Source organism: Thunnus maccoyii, chromosome 16 (genome assembly GCF_910596095.1).
Source record: "Thunnus maccoyii chromosome 16, fThuMac1.1, whole genome shotgun sequence".
In the NCBI taxonomy this organism is placed as follows: Eukaryota; Metazoa; Chordata; class Actinopteri; order Scombriformes; family Scombridae; genus Thunnus; species Thunnus maccoyii.
Window position 1 is genome coordinate 4,117,151 of NC_056548.1, and position 24,288 is coordinate 4,141,438.

The following is a 24,288-nucleotide window of genomic DNA, read 5'->3' on the forward strand; positions in this document are numbered from 1 at the left end:
CAGTGAACGACTGTATGTAAAGATGGACGTAGCGAGGTGTGACGGCACCCGTTGGTTTGCTTTGAGGCCGGTTTGAAGATGATTGACTTGGTTTTTCTAGAGAGAAGTCGAGGCTTTTTAAACGGGAGTCAGTTGGAGCGTCTAGCGGCCGTCGATGGTGCAGCATCAGACAGCGTTTGAAATTTCTGAAAACACCAACGCTTAAGAAAGTACGCTGACAAAACTCAACCGAGGCAGCAAAATGCACCCAAAAAACTTGTGAGTCTTTGACTGATCTGTGACTTTCAAAATAAAAATAGAAAGAACAGTCATGAGATAAAAAAAGGTCCAGGCCAAAATGGCAGCACAGTTCTGTCACACAAACCAACACACACACACACACACACAGTACTCTCTCTCTCTCTCTCTCTCTGGGGGGAACGAGCAGCTTCTCTCTAATCATTCGGTCCCCCCGGTGAGATCAGCCTCCAGTCCCACCGGCCAACAATTAAACCCCTTCAATCACAGCCGTGTTTCATGTTTTAATGACGATTCTGTCATTCACGGCTGCGTACGATGACTCAAAGTGATGTCACTCCATAACAAAAACCAGTTAAAAAAAAAAAAAAAAGACAAGACATTTACAAGTAACATAAGAGCTTATGGTTCACGGAGCTGTGATTTATGGCGGCGCGGCGATGGCGGCTCTTCTCGCTCTTAACCTCGTCTCTGTCGTGTGTTCACGTGACGGGATGATGTCAGAGGCGTCGGGGGACAGAAGGTCTCTAAAGCTGGAAGTTTTTATTTTTGTATTTAGCTCTTTTCAGACATGGAACCTGTAACATTACTGGTTTCATCAGGATGTTAAAGTGACGGCTTCATGTGATACAGACAGAAGCGACTTTTATGTAATCGTTCCTTTTGGTTTTATTCAGATATGACGGGACATTCATGGAAAGAGATGAAGCTCATGCAATAGAGCTGCAAATATTAGATAGTTGATTAACTGATTAGTCTATTTTTATAATCACTTCAGTCATTTTTTAAGCAAATATGTCAAATATTTGCTGGTTTTAGCTTTTCAAAATGTGATGATTTCATACTTTTGTCATCCGTTATATTAAACTGAATATCTTTGGACTGTTGGTCAGACAAAATAAGACATTTAAAGACATAACCTTGACAAATAATCCATAAATCCATAACGAATATAATTGTTAGCCTGATAGAAAAGAAGAGGCTGCATCACTGACTGACATTTTTACATCACTTTCATTATTAAACATTACTAGAGAGTTAATTCTCCCGCCTGTTTTATTAAGTCCAACAATGCACAAGTAGTGAATGACAGGATGTTGAGTTGCCACCATTTAATTCCTGTTTGTACGGAAAGCGTTTCGCTGGATGTACTCAGACGGCGTAAAACTTTAAATCAAGCTATAGAGAGAAGACATGAGGGTCTGATCTGGTCTCTTCTGCTGTAGTCACATTGTAGGGAAACAGTTTTATAGATTGATTTGATATGAGAACATCAACTCCTTAAAATCAGCCTTTTAAAACCATTTTATTGTGTGTATTAAACTGATTTTGTGTGGAGGAGATGATGATTGAGATATCAGATTTGCTTGAGTATTTGCAGTTCCACTTGTAGCTGCTTGTTTTCTGAGTCTGTCAACACTTCAACTGTATGTTTATTCTGGCGCACAGTTCCCTCCTGATGTCACTGAGAGCATCTGTTTAAACAAACAATTAAATACAACGCTCATAAAATAAAAAAGATGTCGTTAGAAGGTGAAATAAGATGCAGATTTCTTCCTCTCTGTACATGTTTGACCTTTATCTGCCAGCGTTCGGTTCAGACTTCCCTTCATGACTCGTATGTAAAAGCGACACGGTTGCTTATTCACATTGAAATTGCCAGATTAACATAAAGGGGGTGGATCTCTCAAAGGGGCTTTTGACTTGCTTAAAAAGTCCTTTAGAGCGTTAATGTGATGTAGCAAACGAGCGTTTCTAAATAAAGAGCCACATCATTCACACTTTAGCCCGTTAGCGGACGTTCTTCTCCGGCGGGAACGTAAAGGGATCAGAGTCTTTACTTATGGATACTGCTGCAGGGATTCAAACCTGTGACCTTTAAGATACAGGATGTTCTCCATCCCCCCCCCCACCACCACCTCCTTTCTCCCTGCCTCCATCCATCAAAACACACTTCACCTCCTCCCCACCGTGGCCTCTCATGACTCCCCGTCCTCCCACTCAGAGCCATAAAAACACAGGTTTCCTCATCAGGACAGATGTAGCCGCGTGGCGCTATTACCTCACATCCATCAACGCCTCTGCACGACTAGATAAAGGGAGTAAGGGGGGTGGTGAGGGGGATGGGAGGGGGGCGTAGAACATCCTACTTGTGTAATTAGGTAATTATGGGCGACGCATGATGGATCCCTGTAGTTGTTGTATTTTTGAAACTGTTAATAAGTCACGCTGACAGAGGGTGTGATCACTCCTACAGTTTGTTTTCCTTTCTTTTTTTTTTTTCTAATCCTAACCACAGAGGAAAAGTTCAGTCTGTTTTTGTTTTTAAGCTCACTTGGTTCACATTACCTGACTGCATGTGAACAAGAGCCTGTAAACCGCCCACAAATCTCATGAACAAGTATTGCGTGTGTGTACGTGTCTTAATCCTCCGCGCCACAGAGCTCCGACCCTCTCATCCACCCAAAACTATTAAAAACACATCAATGAGCCTCACCGCAAACACCCTCCTGCTGCCAGAGATACTCACTACAGCACCGAATGTGGATTAATACGCCACTGAAAGTAGTCCCTGACAAATGCACTGTTTACATCTGTTTGAGTTACTTTTACTATGACAATGTTACTGAACATAGAAACTCAGGATTCTCTTTGATAATGAGACAATCCTATAGGTTTATATTAAAACCACCAGTTTTAATTATTTAAACTTAATTTCTGAGAAATCACATTTTGTCTGTGATTTCGGCCGACAGCTAAGAATACTACGATACCCATGAGCCTCAGCCACCGTTGCCATGGAGAAGAAGCCAGTCAGAGGTGTGAATCAGACTTCGTCACTGAAGTTGTCAACAAAACGTGACCCACAAATGAAAAGTGAACTGATTCACTCTGATATTGTAAAATCAGTTTTATTGGCTTCTGCCCTCCGTTAGCGGCACATGTGACTGAATATAAAGCTCGTGATTGGCCGTTTCTTGCTGAAATGTACCTTGGGAGTCGTAGTTAACTTCTACTCAGCTATCTTCAACTTTTTATTAAAGAACCAGATATTTTCTGACGCAGTTGTTCATCTTTTGTACTGATGATTTAACCGGGAGAGTTTCATGATGATCAAACTGTGAATAACGTAACATTTGTCTTCCAGAACCAGGAGCGACTGAAATATCTTCTCCAACTTAACAACTATATATATTTGTGAGCCGTTTTTTTTTAAAAGATTCATATTTACTACATTGTTTATCCTAGGAGGATATTATGCAATACATGCTCAGTGCAAAGACAGTCAAATTGCATTTAAAGAAAAACAAAACAAAACATTTTTTCCCTTTTCTGGAGCCGTTTCACCAATTATCAATAATGTCCATCAACAGCACACTCAAAAATTCGGTTGCTTTTTTTCCCTCATTGTTTGTCTGCATATAAACAGTTTTACTATGAGTATACATGTTTTCATGACATTATTTGGTTCACCTGAGTTTAAATGCTTTACTCAATTCTCACCTGGACACAAACGCTGTCAAACAAACTCTCCGGAGAGGAACGCTTGACATGAACGTGCTGCAAATAAACAAAAACATCAGCAACAAATTGCAGCCTTTTTTGGCGCGAACCCACATGTCGACTGTTTCTGTTTCGAGGGTTAAAGAAACGATGCCTCTTGAACGTCTCTCTCTCTCTCACACACACACACACACACACACACACACACACACACACACACACACACACACACACACACACACACACACACACACACACACACACACACACACACACACACACACACACACACCTCCTTCATGTCTGCGGCTAAAGACTAAAAAGGGTGAAACGTAATAAGGGATGACAAATTTCACACACACGGCTCAGCCAATTTCATTCTGGCGCGGAGTTAATTCCAACAATTAAACCTGAGAGAGCATTCTTTAACTTGATTATGGGTTATTATGGTGATACAGTGCTTTAGGTAGCAGACACAGTCAAGGATGAAATGTATCAAATCATCCTCGAGGGTACTGCTGCTTTTATACAGATGTTTGCTCAATCAAACAATATAACAGCTGAAATGTTACCTTAAAAACACCAAATTCTTCAAATTGCTTGACTCTGACTGCTGTTTGTACAGTCAAGATTTATTAAATACAACCACTCTTCCCACTCATCTGCTTGCAAATAGATGACGTTCAAGAAAACAAACCTAAAAAGCTTTTTTTTTTTTTTTTACCAACAAATGAGATTATGACGCCTCAGAAATCAGCTATCTGTGCGCTCACCGTTCTCCTTCTCGTCTCCGATGCAGTTGCTGATGGACTCTTTGAGACCCAGGGTGGCCGCGGTGGGCATCGTGCCCAGGATGGACGCCAGCGACGGGCCTTTTCGCTTCGGGATGTCCTCCTCCTCCTGCTGCTGCTCCTGCTCGTCCTCCTCTGGCGTCTTCTGCTCGAGTTTTATCAGAGCCTCCAGCGTGAGATCGCCGAGCTCTTTGCCGAAGTGCTTGGCCACGGCCTGAAGCTCGTCCTCCTCGTCGTCGTCGTCGTCCGCTTCCTCGTCGTCCACCGTCTTAGACGACGTGGAGAGGATTTCGTCGATGTCGTCGTCACCGTCTGGGAGAAGGACGGAGGGAGTTTGAAACAGAATTAATGTGATTCAGACGATCAGCTACAATAGTTAAATAAGTCATCAGTCTTTTTTTCCCACCACTAATATATGAAATGAACACGTTACATATGGTGAATAACACATCTACTGTACAGGCCCCTAAAAGACTTTTTTACATTTGATTATAAAGTTTAAAGGTGTTTTTTGCGTTATTAATTTCGGACGCACTTTCTCATTCCCCTGACTGAGAAAGTTAGCTAGCTAGCTTAGCAGCAAAACTAGCTAGGTCCAGCACAAGAGTGGTGATGCACAAAAAAAATTCCTCCAACAACAAAATAGGTTGTTTTGTCTCCAGAAACAACTCATTAAGAATTTTCTGATCTAGTGCCCCTTTTTTGTCAAGTTCGTTCCAAAATGCATAAAATAGTTGCAAGAATCAAGACGCTTTCTACTCTGCTAACGCTAATGTTGAGGTTTAGTTAAGTTTAGGCAGCTAACACGACTCGGTTAAAGTTACAGAAACATCACGTTTACTTTTGTGGTAAAGACCGTCCCCGATGAACACTTTATTTTTAGGTTTTTCAAGGATTTGACCGCCTTCAACAACAGATCTAAACCTTCCATATCGTGCTAAATGTCCGCAGCATACAGCGTTCAGGCTCTTTTATGGCCGCCGGAGACGATCTGCTGCCGTTCTATCCGTTTTCTCAGCTCTGCTATGTTTATCCACCAAGTCTATTATTGCCAGAGCAGTTTGCTTCTCTGAAATGTGAAATTCACTTGTTTACAATGTGTACAGATTCCTGTATTTATTGGCAATTGACAAAATTTTTAATGATGCATTTCATTTGTTTCAGACTTTGTCTTCACACATAAACAGCACAAGGAAGGAAGGAGAAAACTGAGGCAGGGAGACCGTTCAACCTCCGTTCTGCTTCTCCTGCTCTGTGATGACATACACAGTGTTTTAATGTAGCAGATTTCATGGTAGAGTTGTTCTCATTAACATCTTTTTTTTTGTTTCCGTTGTTAGACAATGGAACATGTCTGTAAATTTGATCGCAGCTCATAAAGACCATGTTGGCCTGCAGTCCTTATCAAAATGCTGAGCTGCATGTAAAAATATGATGACAACATTGTCAAACAAAATAAGCAATAATACAAGTTAACGGTTGCAGCTGTGCCGCTTCAGCGGCTCTGTGTTGACATTTAAAGTGAGTGATGACAGAAGGTCAGAAGCAACAAAGGGTTTCATATTCAAATACAGACAGAAAGCATCTAATTGAGCTGCAAATGTGTATTTACGCTTGGAAGACACAAACAATGTTGGCAAAATAACTGAATAGACACTGAAACCACAACGGAGCCGTGACTGAGGCGGAGCACAGCCAGAAGGTTAAAATGCATCCGTTACTTTTATTTTGAAGAGGCAAATGATTGGCTGGTTTAAATCAGTAGTATAATATGATCAACAAGTCATTTTCATCGGCAGCTTAAGTCAGAAGTATAATGACTCGAGTATGAGTGACTATCACAGCATATTTTCACTGATTATAGACACAGGATTCAGCTGTTTTAATGCCCATTGAGTCGAGAGCTGAGATATGTTTGGATGTCATTGTGTGAGCCAAAAAGCCTAAATTATAAATAATTCCTCACATTATTTGTCTCACTTTTACGATGTTGTATCTTATTATGCAGTTCATGCCTCCACAGGATTAATAAGGCAGCAGAGATTTACTATATAGTCAAATTGTATAATTAGTTGTGCATAATTGTACATGATAGCTTTAGTTTCCTAATTAAAAATTGCAAGAAATAAACTCATTTCATCACATCTGGAACAATTACTGTAGTTAAAAATATGTTTGTTTTTGTATGTTTTTAATGGTGTGTTGTGGTATGTGTAGTGTTTGCTGTACTTACAAATTTCCATTGTGGTGGACAATAAACTCAATCAATCAATCGTTAAGATGTTGCAGTGCACAAATGCAGTGAAATAATTGTGTTTCCCCAAATTGCTGAGAATAGAAATGGTGATAAATACACATCCAGACAAAATAATTGGATCAGAATTTTTTGGCAGTCGTCTCTTAATCCCGGTATCTAATTAAGATGTGTCCTTTAATCAGCTGTAATTAAAATGTCCTCACTGCCCACAAGTCAGAAAAAGCAACTCGATTATCAGTTTGACAAGAAACGAAACGCCGCCGGATCAGAAAGCGTCTCAGCAGCTGGAGAAGCAACATGCCTGAAATCAGTGACAGCCTGCGAGACACACACACACACACACACACACACACACACAAACACCCCCACTGTGTGAAAACAGGGGGATACGAGGGGAGTGTGTGTGTGTGTGTGTATCAATGAGAGAGACAAAAAGAGATAAAGAGCTAAAAGGTTGAAACAGATAAGAAGAAAAAAGTGACAAAGTGTCTGTGCTATGTTTTTTCTTGGGTGGGCCTGTGTGTGTGTGTGTGTGTGTGTGTGTGTGTGTGTGTGTGCGTGTGTACTTGATTGTTATCTTTGTGAGGGTCAATTTAAGTTTTGGAAGAGAGGACTTTATGGGAAAGTGAGGACATTTCAGTCTTCAAAAGGCTGTTTGGGGCTTTAGACTTGCTTTTGGGATTTAAGATTAGAAATGGGTTCAGTTTAGGGTAATGGTTCAGGTTCTCACAAGGATAGAGTGTATGTGTGTCTAAGATAAAGAAAAGACACACAGACAAGAAACTGAGTGACTCACAAAGTGACATAAACAAGCCGCACACATAAACTCAACCATCCCACTCAACCAAATCAACAGCTGGCCATATAAATGCTGTTACTTTAGTTTAAGAGACTGTGACACATCAAGCTGGCGTTCAAAATCTCATGTTTCAACAATATAGTTTTCAGAAAGACGAGCACTAACAACAGCAAAAGTTCCACAGTTTGCTGAACTTTAACACGCCAATTTGCACTGTGCCGACTTGACAGCGCTGACCTTTGCTGCAACAAAGAGCCGGAAAATCCAAAATGGAGGAAAAAAAAGTTGCTCCATTTAATTCTTAATTGCTCTGCAAAAGAAGCATGTTTTGCAGTCAGACAGACAGGAGTCGTAGCTAAATTGTCTGAACTTATTGTCCAATTAGTGACCGAGCTAGCTGGCTCGCTAACTGGCATTTAGCAACCTGTTTCGAAACGACGCACCAATGTTTTTTACTGTGCTTTTACTTTATGGTGTGATGATGCCTAAAACGTTGATAACCATACTGGAGGCCTGCATGACGCTGTAAAGCTTACACACTAGAAATAAAATGTTTGGATGGAGAAAAAAAAATGGAGAGTAACTTTTCAGGTCTCATCGTAGACAAACAAGTGGGGCAAAATAAAGAATTTATCCTCCTCAAGGTGGATATTTTAGCATATTGCAGACAAATTTGTGATTTTTTTTAGGTTATATAAATGAAATTGATGTGGTTTAATGTTACTATCAAGGCTTAGCTGTGCTTTGAACTACATCTAGCTCAAAAAACAGCTAATAGTAGCATGCTAACGTGCTAATTTTAAGTTTTAAAAACAACATGCTAATTGCAGCCATGTTAACATACATGTTAACTTTGGGATATTTCTTTTACGTGGCAGCTCACTAACATGTAGCATGTTTGTGTGACATACTAATGTTAGCATCCCAACACTGAAATGTCACATATAATTATGTGTCAATCAGCTCGATTCTTAACATTTCCATCAATGATGTACTGATTCACACAATTAATGTGCTTTCTAACGTCTCAACAAGTTCATACTGTTAGTATATGATACTAAGAGTTCAGAAACAGCTCTGGATCAAACATGTGACCTTCAGGTTACAGGACGGCCTCTAAAAGGCGCCCCTTGACCAGCGCCTTTCTCTGCTTCGTACCTTCTTTAGCGTAGGCGGCGTAAACTCCTCTCAGTTTGGGTCTGCTGTTCTGCAGCTCTGTGTCTATTTCATCCTGGTAGCTCTGAATTTCATCTGTTGAAGATAAAAATGAAAATTAAAAGTTTAACCCAGAATAATTCCCTGTCAGTAACATTACATGCGACACTGAAAAGCAGAGCTCATGTCCTTACAATGATCATGTAGGAGACGCGCAGGGTAAAGAAATTGCACATTGAATGCCTTTTGCAACCCTTTAAATTATATCTCCATTAGTTTCATAACTACAGTATAATATGCTGGTACTATAACATAATGTAAAGTTAATTACATATTGTGCAGAAACTAAACAGTGTGCAAAGCAGGGAGATGTTTCCTTTCACTCTGTGGCAGCGTTTCATTTTTTTTCTTGCTTTTACCACATCCAACACTCTCAGTCTGAACTGCATTCAGTCAAGGTTGGCCAAACGGCAGACACAGTGACAGACGTGTTCTTTGTCTACTATGAATGCCGGTCTAACTACCCTGAAAAGTAAATAGAATTTACTTTGCAAAATACATTAAAAGCAAGTGCAACCTGAGAGTCGGGACGCCTTTTATGTGCAGGCAGACAAACAAACAAGGATATTATTCATACCTTCAACGTCATCCATCTTTTTCTTCAGCTCGATCTCCAGCTAGAGGGACGAAGACAAAAGGAGAGAAATTGAATGAAAGAATTTTAAAAAAAGTGTTTTTCAATCCAACAGCGACTACAGGGTGGGATGATTACCAGGTGAATCATCTCAGGATAAAAAGGCCATCATGACACAAGGACTGTGGGTGGCTGACGGGTGACGGCGGCTGCCTTCGCTTTCTGATGTACTTTTTTTTTTTTTTTTTTTAAAGTACATAAAACTAAGCTGAGTTTGATTTGGTGCAAGTTGTAAGATATCAGTAGGGTTACGTATCGTATCGTTTGGGTTTTTTCCGATACCGGTGCTAAAACAATACTTTTAAATAAATAAAACGACAATCGACGACATTAAAGAATGACTTTTTTTTTTTAAATTGTAAAGGCAAATTTGAATTTTAAATTTAACTATATATTAACTTAAACAGTTTAAAGTATACTTAAATACATAAATATAAATAAATACACTTCACAAATTTATATAAATTCACATAAATAGAACATAACCTAACTAAAATAATTTAACACTAACAGTACTAATAATGCCTGAATAAATTTTGAGCTGGGATCAATAATTGTCTCCCTGACACTGGGGGCCGGGAACGCCCAGACTTCCTGTTGATGTGCTTGGTATCGGGTCACGTAAGCAGTTGAACACGGTGCATCTCTCTGCTTTAAAGTGTACTGTGTACATCGCCAGGTGCTTCATTAAATTTGAGGTGTTCCCCCTTTACACACAATTGTTTTTAAACGTTAGTTGGACGCCTCGGTGTTGGAATCCTTCCAAGTGAAATAACGCAACACTTTAGACCATTTAGCTTCAGGCATCTTAACCGTGTTTAAGGTAGCTACTAGCTAACGTTAGGCTACCTGCTGCCATCAGAACAAGTGTAATGTTGGCTAGCAAAGGCACGTGTGGTGATGCTTCTGTTGCCTATAAGGTCTGTTTCAGAGCACCAGAAGGCAAATATTTCGATTGACAGGTCAGGCATTTAAGTGGCACCGAAATGAGGCACCGGGTTTCAGTATCAACCCCAGACACCAACAGCAGTTTTTCTGTACTGTAAAAGTAAATATTATATTATAATATATTATTCTTTTACTGCTGTATCTGGTAGAAACCTTGTATCAGTATTTTGCTGTATTTCATGGTGACGTGAGAAAAGGTTGTCTGATTTCTGAGCTTCTCAAAAAAGGAAGTAAAATTTTGTTTAATATGACAATCAAACTCTCCTCGATTAGCAAAAAGTCCTCAATGCTGTTTCTGAAGCTTCCTGCCACATCTTGTGGACTTTCATTGGTGGATGTGATTGAAACTACATTCTTAGGTCACGTGGTAACAAAGAAACCATCTTCATAACAATTTAGCAAATTCAGTTGATGTGGTTGAAAGTTTAGAAAGAAACAAGCAAATTGGACTTTGTGTTTTTCTGTCAAGCTGCTGTTTCCAAGTTCAAGAATGAACCTACGAGCTCAGCTCCTAGTTTAGACATAAAGTTGTAAGTTTTGACTCCAGCATCTCAAGAAAGATTCATCTCTTGATGCATGATACTGGAAGCACAAATCCTAATTTGTTACAAAAAGAAAATGTTCTTATCAGAAAGCTGACCATGCATCATTTTTTAAAAATGTTTCATGCTACTCAAAATGCCCGAGCACAGTTCAAAGTCATGAGTTGCCTAAAGCCAACTAGTTAAAAGCTTCTAACAGTCTCAGATCAAACTGGAATTGAAGTCGTCCACCTGCTGCCTCTCCGCTGAGGGTGTAAATGTACAGAAGAGAGAACTTTGATTTATAGGTTAATATCCGTCATTAATTATTGGAGACAGCCTGAGGGCTGCATGTAATTTTAATAATCCCTCTGAGGAAAGTGCATAATTTCAGAAGCAACTGCATTTATTAAAACATTTTTTCTGATTTCAGAGATACTGTACATCTGTTGACCCTCAGATCAGTTTTAAAACTTCACGATCCAACTGTCTTAACTGTTTAGGATCCCAAATATGTACCTGATGGGCTTTTTTCTTCCTCAGCCCAGCTGTATAGCAGGGAGGGTCACACTCTTGGTCCAGATCCGTCCTCATGAACTCTTCGATGGTCAGCTGACTGGTGGGTGTGTCCTCAAACTCTATCAGTCTGATGCAGGATTACAAGGTGCAGGGTATCAGATTATATTAAGATTAAATTACCAAATAAAAATCAACAAATTAAGATAAAAACTGTCACCACTCACCTTTTTCTTAGCGTGCTTTCACACACTTTTACGACACTGACGATTTCTTTGATGGTGCGGCGAAACTCGTGCATACGAGCGGCGACAAGAAGAGCTGAAAGACGTGAAAAACACATTTCGATGAGATTCAAGCAGCCACTTAATTTACGACACCGTCACTCATTGTCTGATTCTACACGTTATTTATACTAATGTAACTCAACCTGTTTCATCCCTAGAAACCACATAAACGGTACAAACACTACAAAAAATATGGAGGATTCCAGTACACTGTGTGTCTTATATAAAGCAATGGATATAATAAAAAGAAAATACATATACACACACATACATACACACATTATAACACTATATCATCAAGACACGAACACAGGAAAAGACGTGACTAAACACTCAAATATTAAGAGCTGAAATGATCAACTTAAGCAGCAACCATTTGAATTTTATTATTTACTTTTCCAGCAGAAATGGCAGGAATTTGCTTGTTCCAGCTTGTTAAATTTGCTGCTTTTCTCTGTTTTATATGATTTTAAAAAGACTTTTGAAGACGTCATCTTGAGCTCCGGGAACCTGACATTTATCACAATTTTCAAACATTTCATAGACAAAACAAATAACTGATTAATGGAGAAAATCATCAGATTAATTGATAATGATCGTTACTTGTGGCCCTTTCGGATATTTTGTGGGTTTTTTCCAGACGTTTCTGCTTGAGCACCTTAAGACTGGAGGACAGAGCAGACAGGATGGAGGCACCTCAGCCTGCAGAGCCAACAGTCCGCCCCCGCACAAAAACACAGTTTTAAAAGGAGTAACAACAACACTAATATTATGCAATGAATTGCAGTGCGAGCCTTGAAGGGGAACAGTTATATAACCGTCATTAGAGTTGCCTCGCTCAAGAGCCTGTTAAAAGATAGATGCATGCTTCTACTTCTACATGCACACTTCTAACAGCCTTTAGGACTGAAGTGGTAGCTTTTAGCTCTGCTGAGGACCTCCTCAAACATTTCATTGACATTATCTTGACACCACGTAACTGCAAAGTTGCTGGTTTTCCTTCCTAAATGCAGAGTCATTTATAACTTTACCTTCGTGACCTTTTTGTCTTTGATATCATTAAAAGTAAGCTACCGTGTGATTTCTAAATTCTTCTACCTCTAAAAACTTTTTGCAGATGCATGTTTTCGGTCTGTCGAGATATTTGCATCATATTTGTGTACAAACTTTTCCTTCTTCCATCTCGGCGTATCCTTTTCAATGATTTATGATAAGCAATTAATTATTCAGGCTATGCAGCAGAGGAACAGAGAAAAGTCGAAAATTGAAACCATGAGCGTAAACATGCACAGAGCAGAGGAAGCCGGTGATTCGGTTTCAGGACGTCTTAGCTGGTAATGCGTCAAAGCCGAGTGTATTCGGGTTGACACCAGCCAAAAACTAACAAGGAGAGAAGAAGCTTTGAGCTCAGCTGTTTCACATAAACTGCACCACAAAACTCCGAGAGGATGACGGGGGCCGGCGTGGCTTCACCCACAGGTCTCGTTGGCAGACAAACAAACAAACTGTGAAATACGTTTGGAAAACCGTACGAGAGGCAGGAAGCTACTGTAACTGTTGCTGGATGAACCTTTGAACCATGTTTTAATAGTACTACAAACCATACTTAACCTCCAGTTAATGTGCATGTGTTACATTATTGATCTATATGAGAAAAATACACATTTCACTACAGGAAGAGGACGTGTCAGGTTTGGATATAGAGCATGACAACTCTAGATATGTTTTTTTAATGTTACCTACATATTTGCTATCATTGGGCATAAAAATCTGCTCCAAATGAAGACTATTAAATAAAGCACTTGCAAGATACATCGACTAATTTTAAGACTGAAAATCTGAAAGTTTCCCATCAAAAGGAGGTCTGATTGATCAGTAGTTATGAGTGCATGAGCGTCCAAGCCTCTCTCTTCTTCTATCCTATCCCTCTATCCCCTGTTTCTGTGCTGGACCATCAGACGTCCCGGGACGCCTCTCTCTCTCCTTTTGGCAGTCGGTGCTTCATTTCCAGACATCTTGGATCTGGATCTTCGTCTTCCAGGAGAATCAGAATCTCTCTCTCTCTCTCTCACTTTGTAAGAGTAATGTGCTCGAGTTTCCCCCCCTTTTTGTGTGTGTTTGTATGTGTGTAGTCTATCCTCTTTCCAAGTCTTCGTCGTGGAGAGGAGGCTGTGTGGTTGAGGTTCTACCTGTTTTGGCAGAACCTGGAATTTGTTCTTCATATACAGTATTTTTGCAACCGACATGGATTCTCCATAGTGTCATTTTACTGTTTTTTACTGTTGTTGTATGTGCAGAAGAGACTGAAATAACATTTATGTGGAAGATATCGTCCTGAAGGGGGAGCCCTCCTCTGTTGGTCTTCCTGAGGTTTCGCCGTTTTCTCTCCTGTTAAAAAGTAGTTTAGTCGAGTTTTTTCTTTATTTGAATGGAGGATGGAAGGTTAGAGGGTGTTGATGTATGACGCACAGATTGTAAAGCCCTTTGTGATTTGTAATTCGGGGCTGTTTAAATAAAGTTGACTAGTTAAATTCCTTAAAAGAAGAACAAAACAACAAGAAATGGCAACATTTTTAGGACTTCCAAAACTGAAATTAGGATGAAAAAGAACTGAAAATTGTTAACTTGCATTTTTTCCCATAATTTAGGCTTTAAAGAGAAGAGATTGACAGAAAATGTGGGGTGTGACATGCAACAAAGGTCCTCTACTGGAATCAAATAAAGGACTATATTTTTGGGGTTCTTTTAACCATTAAGCCTCCAGAGTGCCCCATTTAAGACCACATCAAGCCTACACTGGTTACCTGTTAGTTTTGGTATTTATTTTTAAATTCTTTTATTAATTCATAAAGGGACTACACTGCCTTGCATCAGACTACCTGTCAGAAATGCTCTGAAAATATTTATATTTTAACTAACTAAAAACCCATCTGTTTAGTCTGTCTTTTATAATTGTATGGTTTTATTATTTATACTTATTTTATTTATCATCATTATTTTATTCTATTTTATTTCATCAACATTTTACTGTTGATCATTATGATTTATTGTATTGTATTTTTATTTACATTTTACTATTTTATTATAATCTATTTATTTTCTGCAGTCTTTCACAATATTATTTTTTATTGCTTGCATTATCTTTAATTATCTATATTTTATTGTCTTATTCAATTAACCTTTTTGTGCTCTTTTATTTGCTCTGATGTGCTTTAGACTCTAAATCCATTTTAAACATCCTATGTTTTGTCAGTCACTTGTAAAACACTTTGAATTGCATTTTACATGTAAGATTTACTTACACCCACAAGTTGATCCTTGTAAAGTTTACATACAGCTGCTTTAATGCAAACATACTGAACAATGTTGGTTTGCTTGTAACTTCAGCCAGCGGGTGATAACTTCATACCAAAATATACCAAAGAGGCCAGACAGGAAAAGGATCTTATCATAGGTGGTTGGTTTTCATTAACACCTTTCATCACCCTCACAATGTTGCCAACTGCAGAGTAAAACACTTTGCCAGCATTATGAAATCAACATGTTCATTCCTGCTGGATAAATATGAGACTGTAGGGTTAAGATAAAAAGAGTAAGACTGAGTAACAAATACCGACAGTTACTGAGCAGCTTTTTCTGGAGTAGCTGAGCTTGAAGTATTTTGATTAATGGCACGTTCACGTTAGATGCCAACAGAGCAGACAGAGTTAATCACTTTCCTTTCCCAGATTTTTCTCACAAGACTGGAACCAGGAATCCTCTGATGACAGGCCCTGTTGCTCGGAGCCTTCAGACAGCAGCCAGCCAGCCAGCCAGCCATCACTCACCTGCAAGACAAAATCCTCCGCGGCACAGACAGTAGATGTTAAACACCGTCTGGTCTCATGGTTACCTGCTCCGCAGAGTCCCGACGGCCGTCGTCCTGTGTGCATCCAGTCCCTCTTCATCCTCTGCACCAGTCTCATCGCTGTCATGGAGACGTCGTGGTTTTTCTCCCCGAATTCAAGCATCTGGGCGAAACGGGGGATATACAGGCACGGGTCTGGAGGAGACAGTTTAGTTTAAGACTTGTTAAGCTTATGTTATATATGCAGGCATTCCTTCAAATCCTGCAGTGTTTACTCATTTAGTTACAAAGAGTCCTTCAGACTTGTTCTCTAATTCTCTCTTCATTAGAAAGTTGGATGAAGCAACTGGTTTTTAGTTCCGATCTGGATCCAGATCCAAGAAAAGTTTCTTCACGCTGCAACATTTTCACCATTTCCTCATGAACTACTAACCTGAGCTAAGAAAAGAAAAAATGATTAGATCTAGCTTTGTTTTCAAGAAAACTACTGTATGTAATATGAAGCAACTACAACCTGGAAACAGCAAACTGACTCGCTTGTTTTGGAGCTTTCAACCTTTAGTGTTATATTTAAGTTAATTACTGCAATTTACCTTTTAAGCCAACATGGATAAGAAGTCCTAAAAGTGCTCACAATCATGAAAAACTTGAACATCTGCAATTCAAATGTTTTCTGCTGATGAAAATCATGTGATAAGAGTCAAAAGCCCCAGAAGCAGAGCGCATATTACATAATCATAACGTATTGTTACATATTGCAAGTTGTGTTCTTTCTCTCCACTTGTTTCCTGTCTCTCTCTAAACTGTTGACTGTCAAATTAAAAAGGTAAATGAGACAAACACACGAGATCACATTCAGTTATTGTCTGGTGAGCGATTAACAGGAGAAGAGAAATCATGAGAGAGAGCGTAGACAAACCCATCACGCTTAAGTAACCGGGACTCAGATCATATCTGTTTGTTTCTCAAACCCTGCTGCCAAAAAAATCTCCCAGAATGACACTTTAAACAAAACCGTCCAATAAACCGGCTGCTTGTGTATCCATGTGTCGTTTGTTTACAAGCCCTGTACACTTGTTTTTTTTTTGGGAAAGGAAATGCAACCAAGTCAACTTTTCCACTCTGGTCAGACTTTTTTTTTTTCCTTCTGACCAGCAGCTTGATTCAAACTCATCCAGATTTAAACATATTTGCAACACTAAGCCTCCCAGTATAACCAGTCTCCTACTGCTGGCTGCTAATTAGCTCCACTGGAGAAGTTGAGGATTAACATTTTGCTCAAGTGCACCTCGCTGCAGCCTGTTTCTCATTCAGTGTCCAGATTTTCTCAGCTGGCGAAAAAGGATTTGAACGGGCAGCCTTCCAATCGCGAGCTCGCTGCTCGGATCTTTCGCTGCTCCGACGTCTCTGAGACACTCGCGCAGAGGAGAGTATCATAAACTTCATGGAAAAATACTTTTCTGATTCTGCTGAGGGGAGAAAAACTATCAGAACCACCTGCTTTTGCCATGAAACAGCCTGGCAGGTGGCCAAATTGCCTTTAGTCTAAAAATGATTTACCATGCTAAGAAGTCTAATTTAATAGTGAAATTAGAGACGTCCTCTTTCCTCTGTAGCCAGGAGACAAAAAAAGAGGAGAGTTTCATGCCCCGGCTATGACAGTGGAGTCAAATATCTTTGAAGTCAGTGACTGCGTTTAAAGAGCAGTCCAGTGGAAAGCTGGTAGAGCCAGCTGGTAATAAGATCCAGGCTGATCCCTTCCCCCCCTCACCCCCCCAACCCCCGTCCACCCCCCTCCGCACCATGTAATGATACGTCTGCAGAGCTGGCCATCACTGCTCTGAGTTTTACTGTCTGTAAATGCAGAGTCTCCATTGAAAAACAGGCTGCTTAAGAAAAAAGAAGAAACCTTCTTTCACTGTCGAATATAAATCAATCTGTGATGCTCAAACAGCCCGGGAGTCATTCTGTGATGGTGTGCTGTAGTGTACTTTTTTTTTTTTTTTTCACCCTGTGTACCCATTTTCCCCTCAACCTGCCTCGCCTACTTCTATTTCTGTTCCCCACATTCCCCAAAATTACTCCGACCACCCCCAGAGAAGGGCCGTGAACTTGCTCCTTTCAATCCAACGGTGGAACAAGGCTGCATGAATAACATTAAAGTGTTATCGTTCAGCTGTGGGGAAGCTGCACCCTTCCCTCAAAAAAAACCCCAAACTGACATGAACCCGCAATGCATTCTGGTCTATGTTCTGTGACTCTTGATGTAGGAATTGGTCTCTTGAGTTTTCTTTTTCTCTGATGGATTTCTCCCTGTATGGTTATTGAACGTAAAATGCGAAAATAATCATCTTTAGACAGACAACTGATGATGTTTTAGATCGTTGAATCCTTTTCCTGACATCAAACTCCACAGAAGCTGCTGGAAATATTTGAATTTGATGATATCGTAATGTTTGTGTGAGTCATAATACACAGAAGTTACAAAAATACATAAACAAAGACTGCTGGATGCAGTCATATCAACTGGAAAAAGCTAAATATATTGATTTTTGCTTTGTTGGTTGTTAGTTTGTCTTGTAGAGATCACAGAATGAAAGGTCGTGTTTATCCACCAGTGTATTTACTGCTATAAAAAGGAGTTTAATGCAGTGTAAAACCACTGAGACTCAATTAAGTTCTCTTTTCAAGCAGTAGTAAAGCTTCATGCTTCAATTTACGGACATTTTCAAAGAAAAAAAAGTACCGAAATTATATACCATTATTGAAGATGCAGTCTTAAAAATGTGCTTAAATTGGTGGTTGTTTGACTCGTGATGATCATGAATTTGTGCATCTGATCAATTTGACATGATGTTTAGAAAAGTAAATATACATAAACAACATCAAACATTTGAGAGAAAAAAAACTAAGTAACTCTTTCTAACTTTAGGAACATTTCAGTTTATGTTTGTTGTAGTTTTTCCTAATCTGAACTGATTGAATCTACGGATAGAGGGTGTCGTATGTTGTACATATTGTACATAAGCCCTTGTAAAGAGAAGCCAAACTATGTTGCCCCTTCAAAACTGCAGGTTTACATAGATGTTTATGATGAAAAATCATATCAAAATTACATTCATTGTATAATAGAAGGATTTTTGGAGGGAGAAAGACAGATTTGTTGATTTTTGTTGACATTAGTGGGTTGTTTTGCTTTACACAGATCATGAATTCAGATTTCTATCCAGTCTGTTATTTACAGTGATGGTACAGTAGAGTGAGTGCATTTGAAGTATTTGGACATTACACAAGTATTTCAATTTTCTGCTACTACTCCAACACAATTAGGAGTAAAATATTGCACTTTTTACTCTACATTTAGCTGACAGCTTTGCAAATTAAGATTTTACGTATGATTAGCTTATAAAGATAGGATACATTGCAAGAAATTATGCTGCACAACATCGTATACCTATTCGGCTCCACCACAGCCTAATAATGCATAAATAACAACAATAATAATAATGATAATAACTCAGAAAGTAGTCATTCTGCATGATGAGTTCTTACTTTTGATACATTTTAACAGTGGCAGAAAAAGTATTCAGATCATTTACTTAATTAAAAAAGTGCCAATACAGCAAAAATACTTCATTACAAGTAAAAGTCATACATGAAAAATCCTATCTAACTACATATGTAGGCATATTAGCAGCAAAATATACTTTACATATTAAACTTGAATATTTTAAGTACATTTTGCTGCTCATGCTTATGTACTTTTACTTAAGGATGATTTTCCATGCAGGATTTTTGCTTGTAATGGAGTATTTTTTGCTATATTGGTACTTCATTGGTAAGTGAAGGATCTAAATACTTCTTCCTAATTTGGGTTCTGCTTTTTGTCTGAGAGATGTTTCCCATCATTACTATCCCGAGTTGAAAGGTCGTATTTTATCAAACTTTATCTGCATTTCGTATTAATTTCACCAGCAGCTGTAATCAGCGGGGCGGAGGAGGAGCCGTTGAGACCGTTTGTCGGGTGACGTACTCTGCGGAGTTCTGCCCTCCTGACGTCAGCGCGGTGCGTCAATCTGATTGGTCCGCAGCGAGCCCTGGGCGTCCGAGGAGATCACGACGGAGAAAAAAAAAAAAAAGCAGAAAAAAATAGAGCAGACCTTAAAAACTCCCGACAAATGACTATTTACCTCGGATCTGTACGGCCGCAGCGGAACATCGTAGCTGGCTCCGTCTCGGTCGACAGCCGGTTCGGGGGAAAGAGGGAGACATATCTGTGAGGATTAACGCAGAGGCGGGGTGGGAAAAAAATAGGAAGGACTTCAATACCAGCTGCGACTATCCGGATTACCCACTCAGCTGAAAAAGGGAAAACAAGCGACGCTTCGTGGACATTTCTCCGTCCGGAGAGGATGAGGTGACCGCCAGGAAACGGTGGAAAAGTGGTCGAAGTTGGAAACAGGGGAGGAGTGAAACGGACTCCACCGGGCCTGGACGGATATTTTGATGTTGTCGTGTAAACTTCGCTGTCGACGCCGTTTTTAAAGCGGCGTTTTAGGAGCCGGATTTCAGGCACACGAAGGTGAATCCTCCGCGGAGCGAACCCCCCCTCCACCTCCACCTCCACCCTTCCCCGACAGTTGGTTCATCTAAAAGCCCCGATACAGACTCTGTTCACCGGATACTACACGAAGAAGACCGGTTGTTTGTGCCGATGCCAACGGCAGACTGCAGGTTGCTCCATCATGGCCGGATCATGAGGTGTTTGACTTATCTGCTCCTACTTCCAGAAACACTGAAAAAGTCCAAGAAGGTCGGCAAGCTCCCGGGCAGGCTGCCGGTATGTTATGAGATCCTGACTCTGTCCCTGACGAGCAAAAAGAAGCAGCAACAGAAGCAGGAGAAGGAGAAGATGGCTGCGGAGCTGTACCCCGCCGCCAACACCAACAACACCAACCTGGCCAACGGCACTACGGTAGCGGACACCGAGAAGACCAAGGAGGTGCAGGTGAGCCAGGCTAGCAGCAGCAGCGCGGCGACCACCCCGACCACCCAGCAAAACATCAACAACAACAACGTAGACCCACCCAGCTGGCAGTGCAGCCACCCAACACTGAGAGAGAGGTAACCCCGACATACACTGGACCACATTACACACCTCACCCTGCTGTAAAACTGAAGCACAGTTTACATGTAAGCGCGAAATACTCCTAAAAGTCCGTGCAGGGTTATGCTAGAGAAGATAAACATGACCATGAAGTGCATTAATGTCATTATCGAGTAATGACAGGGCATTACACCTATTATAACTCAGTGTATTAATTTGTCAGTGCTTGGAAAGGGAGATAAAAGCACTATAAAGTGCATAAAGGTCAGTTAGAATTATTCACAGCTATTATTTTGGAGAAAACTAGTCCTACATCACATACTTAGTTACATTACTATTATTGAAGTTTACAGAAACAGAAAACTTGGATTTTGAGCAAAATGACCAAGATTCCACCTTCCCAAATGTGAATATTTTCTGCTTTTCTGCTAGCTTAACATGCTAGTAAACTTATTCTCTTTAAGTTTTGGACTATTGACAAAACAAGACATTTGAAAATGTCACCGTGGGCTCTGGGAATTTGTTACAAGGCATTTTTCATAATTTGCTAACAGTTTATAGGTCAAACTATTAATCTAGAAAATATGAGTAGATTGATTGTTGGTAAAATAATCATTGGTTGCAATTCTACTACTGTAGCTCCATCCTAAATAACCCGTGTCTCTGGGCAAAAACAGCGTGGGAGGAATTGATGTTATACAATACTTGAGGCTTATTCGTGAAACCTGCTCTGCTTTTAGGAATGCCTTGATGTTTAACAATGAGCTGATGGCTGATGTCCACTTTATTGTCGGCCCTTTGGGGGGATCGCAGAGGGTTCCAGCACACAAGGTAAATGCATTTTACATATTTCCATTTATGAGAAAATTGATGAAGGCAGGAGTGAAGCTGGGTGCATCAAAACTAAGTAATGTTTTGTTAAATGTAAACATATCTTCAAATGAGTAGAGAAGTTATCACCGCTGCCACTGAAAAGAACTACTGCTGCTCATTTATTGAACTTAAAGAAGAGTGATTGTGGTTGCTTGTGTCTGACGCATCTGCCTGCTCCTCCTTCCCTGCCTCTCTCTCTCCCTCTCTCTCTCTCTCTCTCAGTATGTGCTGGCCGTGGGAAGCTCGGTCTTCTGTGCCATGTTTTATGGCGATCTGGCGGAGGAGGAGTCTGAGATCCATATCCCAGATGTGGAACCTGCTGCTTTTCTAATTCTGCTGAAGTAAGCCACTCACCATCCCCTCACACAGCCAACCAGAAGGAGAGATGACAAGCGCAGTCAGTGTCACTTCAAAGCATATTATTACTCATCCAAAGCTAAGCAGAGGCGAATGCCAAAATGCTGGAAGCGCCAGAGAGCAGCGGCAGCGGCAGCAGCACAGTGCTCTGTAATTGCTGGTTTTCTCAGTACTCTTTGTTCAACTAGAAACGTTCCCCCCCCTTTTCCTCATCCACGGCCTGACAATTTTCTTAGAGGGGAATATATGCAGACTAGTAGTTATAAATAACCTGCCTTTGTTGCTCGTTCATTAGCAGTAGCTAAGCCAGCACCGTGGACCGCTGAATGCTGGGCCTTTTGAGAAAAAGGTTAAAACGTGTTAAGTCATCAAACAATCCTCTTTGGGAAGAAAAAAAGCTGATCGTTATTTCCATTTTGCTTTTTTTTTTTCTCGTGGACTCGTGATGCGGTGGAAATAATATTAGCTACAGAAAGAGATGAGCGCTTCTGGGAGTTTTTCAAGGATCTTAAGCGTACATGTTTACAGTTTGTATGGTAGAAATCTGCAACGTTACTAATTGTCCTAATGCCATGTCTCAGTATGTGGCGTCATATTATATAAGCGGTTGATCTGTCTCTGTAGCACAAAGTTAGACGTCTGTAAATCTACTGTGATTAAAAGGTTATTTTCCTTCACCCAGGTACATGTATAGCGATGAGATTGACCTGGAGGCAGACACGGTGCTGGCCACCCTGTATGCTGCCAAGAAGTACATTGTCCCTGCACTGGCCAAGGCCTGCGTCAACTTCCTGGAAACGAGCTTGGAGGCCAAGAATGCCTGCGTGCTGCTCTCCCAGAGCCGCTTGTTCGAGGAGCCTGAGCTGACGCAGCGCTGCTGGGAGGTGATTGATGCTCAGGCCGAGCTCGCCCTGTGCTCCGAGGGCTTCTGCGAGATTGACCTGCAGACGCTGGAGATCATCCTGCGGAGGGAGACCCTAAACACTAAGGAGGTGGTGGTGTTTGAGGCGGTTATGAGCTGGGCCACAGCAGAGTGCAAGAGACAAGGTTTGGGGCCCACCACTCGCAACAAAAGAGATGTCTTGGGGAAGGCGCTGTTCTTAGTGCGCATCCCCAGCATGAGCCTGGAGGAGTTTGCAAATGGGGCGGCGCAATCTGATATCCTGACACTGGAGGAGACCCACAATGTGTTCCTGTGGTACACGGCGGCTAAAAAGCCCACACTGGACTTCCCTCTGACCGCGAGGCAGGGCTTGGCGCCTCAGAGGTGCCACCGCTTCCAGTCCTCTGCCTACCGGAGCAATCAGTGGCGCTACCGCGGCCGGTGTGACAGCATTCAATTCGCGGTGGACAAAAGGATCTTTATCGCTGGTCTGGGGCTGTACGGGTCGAGCGGCGGCAAGGCCGAGTACAGCGTCAAAATCGAACTGAAGAGACAAGGGGTGACCCTGGCTCAGAACCTGACAAAGTTTGTGTCAGACGGGTCGAGCAGTACGTTTCCGGTGTGGTTCGAGCACCCTGTTCAGGTGGAGCAGGACGCCTTCTACACAGTCAGCGCTGTGCTGGATGGGAATGAACTGAGCTATTTCGGCCAGGAAGGCATGACGGAGGTGCAGTGTGGGAAGGTGACATTTCAATTCCAGTGCTCCTCTGACAGCACCAACGGGACCGGAGTACAGGGAGGACAGATCCCCGAGCTTGTGTTCTATGCATAAGCTGCTCTGGACTGCTGATGGAAAATTAGGTTTAGCCTCGCCTCCCAGCCTTCAAAGTAATGTAGCATTAAAGACACTTGAGTAATGTCACACTAAATGGCCTGGTTAGTTCTTTGAGAGACTATTTTAAAAGCAAAAGGAGCTGTTGTTTTATCTTATTTAATTTAACATTTTTTTTTTATTTAAATACTTGGTTAACGTTATTTGCTCTGATGCCTGTGTTTAAGGGCTGTGGCTGCTGTAGAAACAACATTAATACAGTGATTTGTGGTTATGTATCAAGCTGAGCTCCACAACTGGAACAAGTAGGGACTGCTTCAAATTGTGTAATTGCAAGTCTATATACGATGTTGTTACTATAGTCCGAGCAGCGACATTACACAAGGAGCAAAACTTTATGTAGTGTTATGATTCTAAATGCAAAAAAAAAAAAGTAGAAATCTTGTCAAAAACAGAGTTGTTTTGCACTTCAGAGGATGGCCTCAGAAACGTTGTCTTTTGTAAAATACAATTTAACTGTTAACGGCTTGATGCTGTTAAAGACCAGATGTGTTCTGTACAAGAATGCTTATACACCTGATGGAAAAAAACATAAAGGTTATAATGTGATTGAAGCCACAGACGTCACATCATTATGGTGCTGGGGGGATGAGGGAATGGGGATCCGAGGGACAGCAGCG

At 40.8% G+C, this 24,288-nt stretch overlaps 2 protein-coding genes across 2 annotated transcripts in view; one reads left to right on the forward strand and one right to left on the reverse strand.

Moving 5' to 3' along the window:
• LOC121913994 (transcription factor IIIB 90 kDa subunit-like) overlaps nt 1-24,288 on the reverse strand; it is a 125,359-nt gene that overhangs the window by 72,493 nt on the left and 28,578 nt on the right. The window contains exons 7-12 of the mRNA XM_042436895.1: nt 15,602-15,751; nt 11,650-11,743; nt 11,426-11,552; nt 9,381-9,420; nt 8,747-8,839; nt 4,515-4,844 (exon numbers count right to left, since the gene is read on the reverse strand). Of these exons, the coding sequence (XP_042292829.1) occupies nt 4,515-4,844; nt 8,747-8,839; nt 9,381-9,420; nt 11,426-11,552; nt 11,650-11,743; nt 15,602-15,751 (834 nt within the window). The remainder of the gene's footprint in view (nt 1-4,514; nt 4,845-8,746; nt 8,840-9,380; nt 9,421-11,425; nt 11,553-11,649; nt 11,744-15,601; nt 15,752-24,288) is intronic.
• LOC121913995 (BTB/POZ domain-containing protein 6-B) lies at nt 19,824-24,222 on the forward strand. Its single transcript, XM_042436897.1, has 4 exons — nt 19,824-20,680; nt 21,404-21,494; nt 21,759-21,877; nt 22,576-24,222. The coding sequence occupies exons 1-4, from the start codon at nt 20,271-20,273 to the stop codon at nt 23,606-23,608; spliced, it is 1,653 nt and encodes a 550-aa protein (XP_042292831.1). The 5' UTR covers nt 19,824-20,270; the 3' UTR covers nt 23,609-24,222.

What these genes read in the sequence shown, in the direction of transcription:
- LOC121913995 (XM_042436897.1), top strand. Translation starts at nt 20,271, where the DNA reads ATGCCAACGGCAGACTGCAGGTTGCTCCATCATGGCCGGATCATGAGG. An exon ending in CACCCAACACTGAGAGAGAG is followed by an intron (nt 20,681 to 21,403) that starts GTAACCCCGACA and finishes CTCTGCTTTTAG; the next exon opens with GAATGCCTTGATGTTTAACA. An exon ending in AGAGGGTTCCAGCACACAAG is followed by an intron (nt 21,495 to 21,758) that starts GTAAATGCATTT and finishes TCTCTCTCTCAG; the next exon opens with TATGTGCTGGCCGTGGGAAG.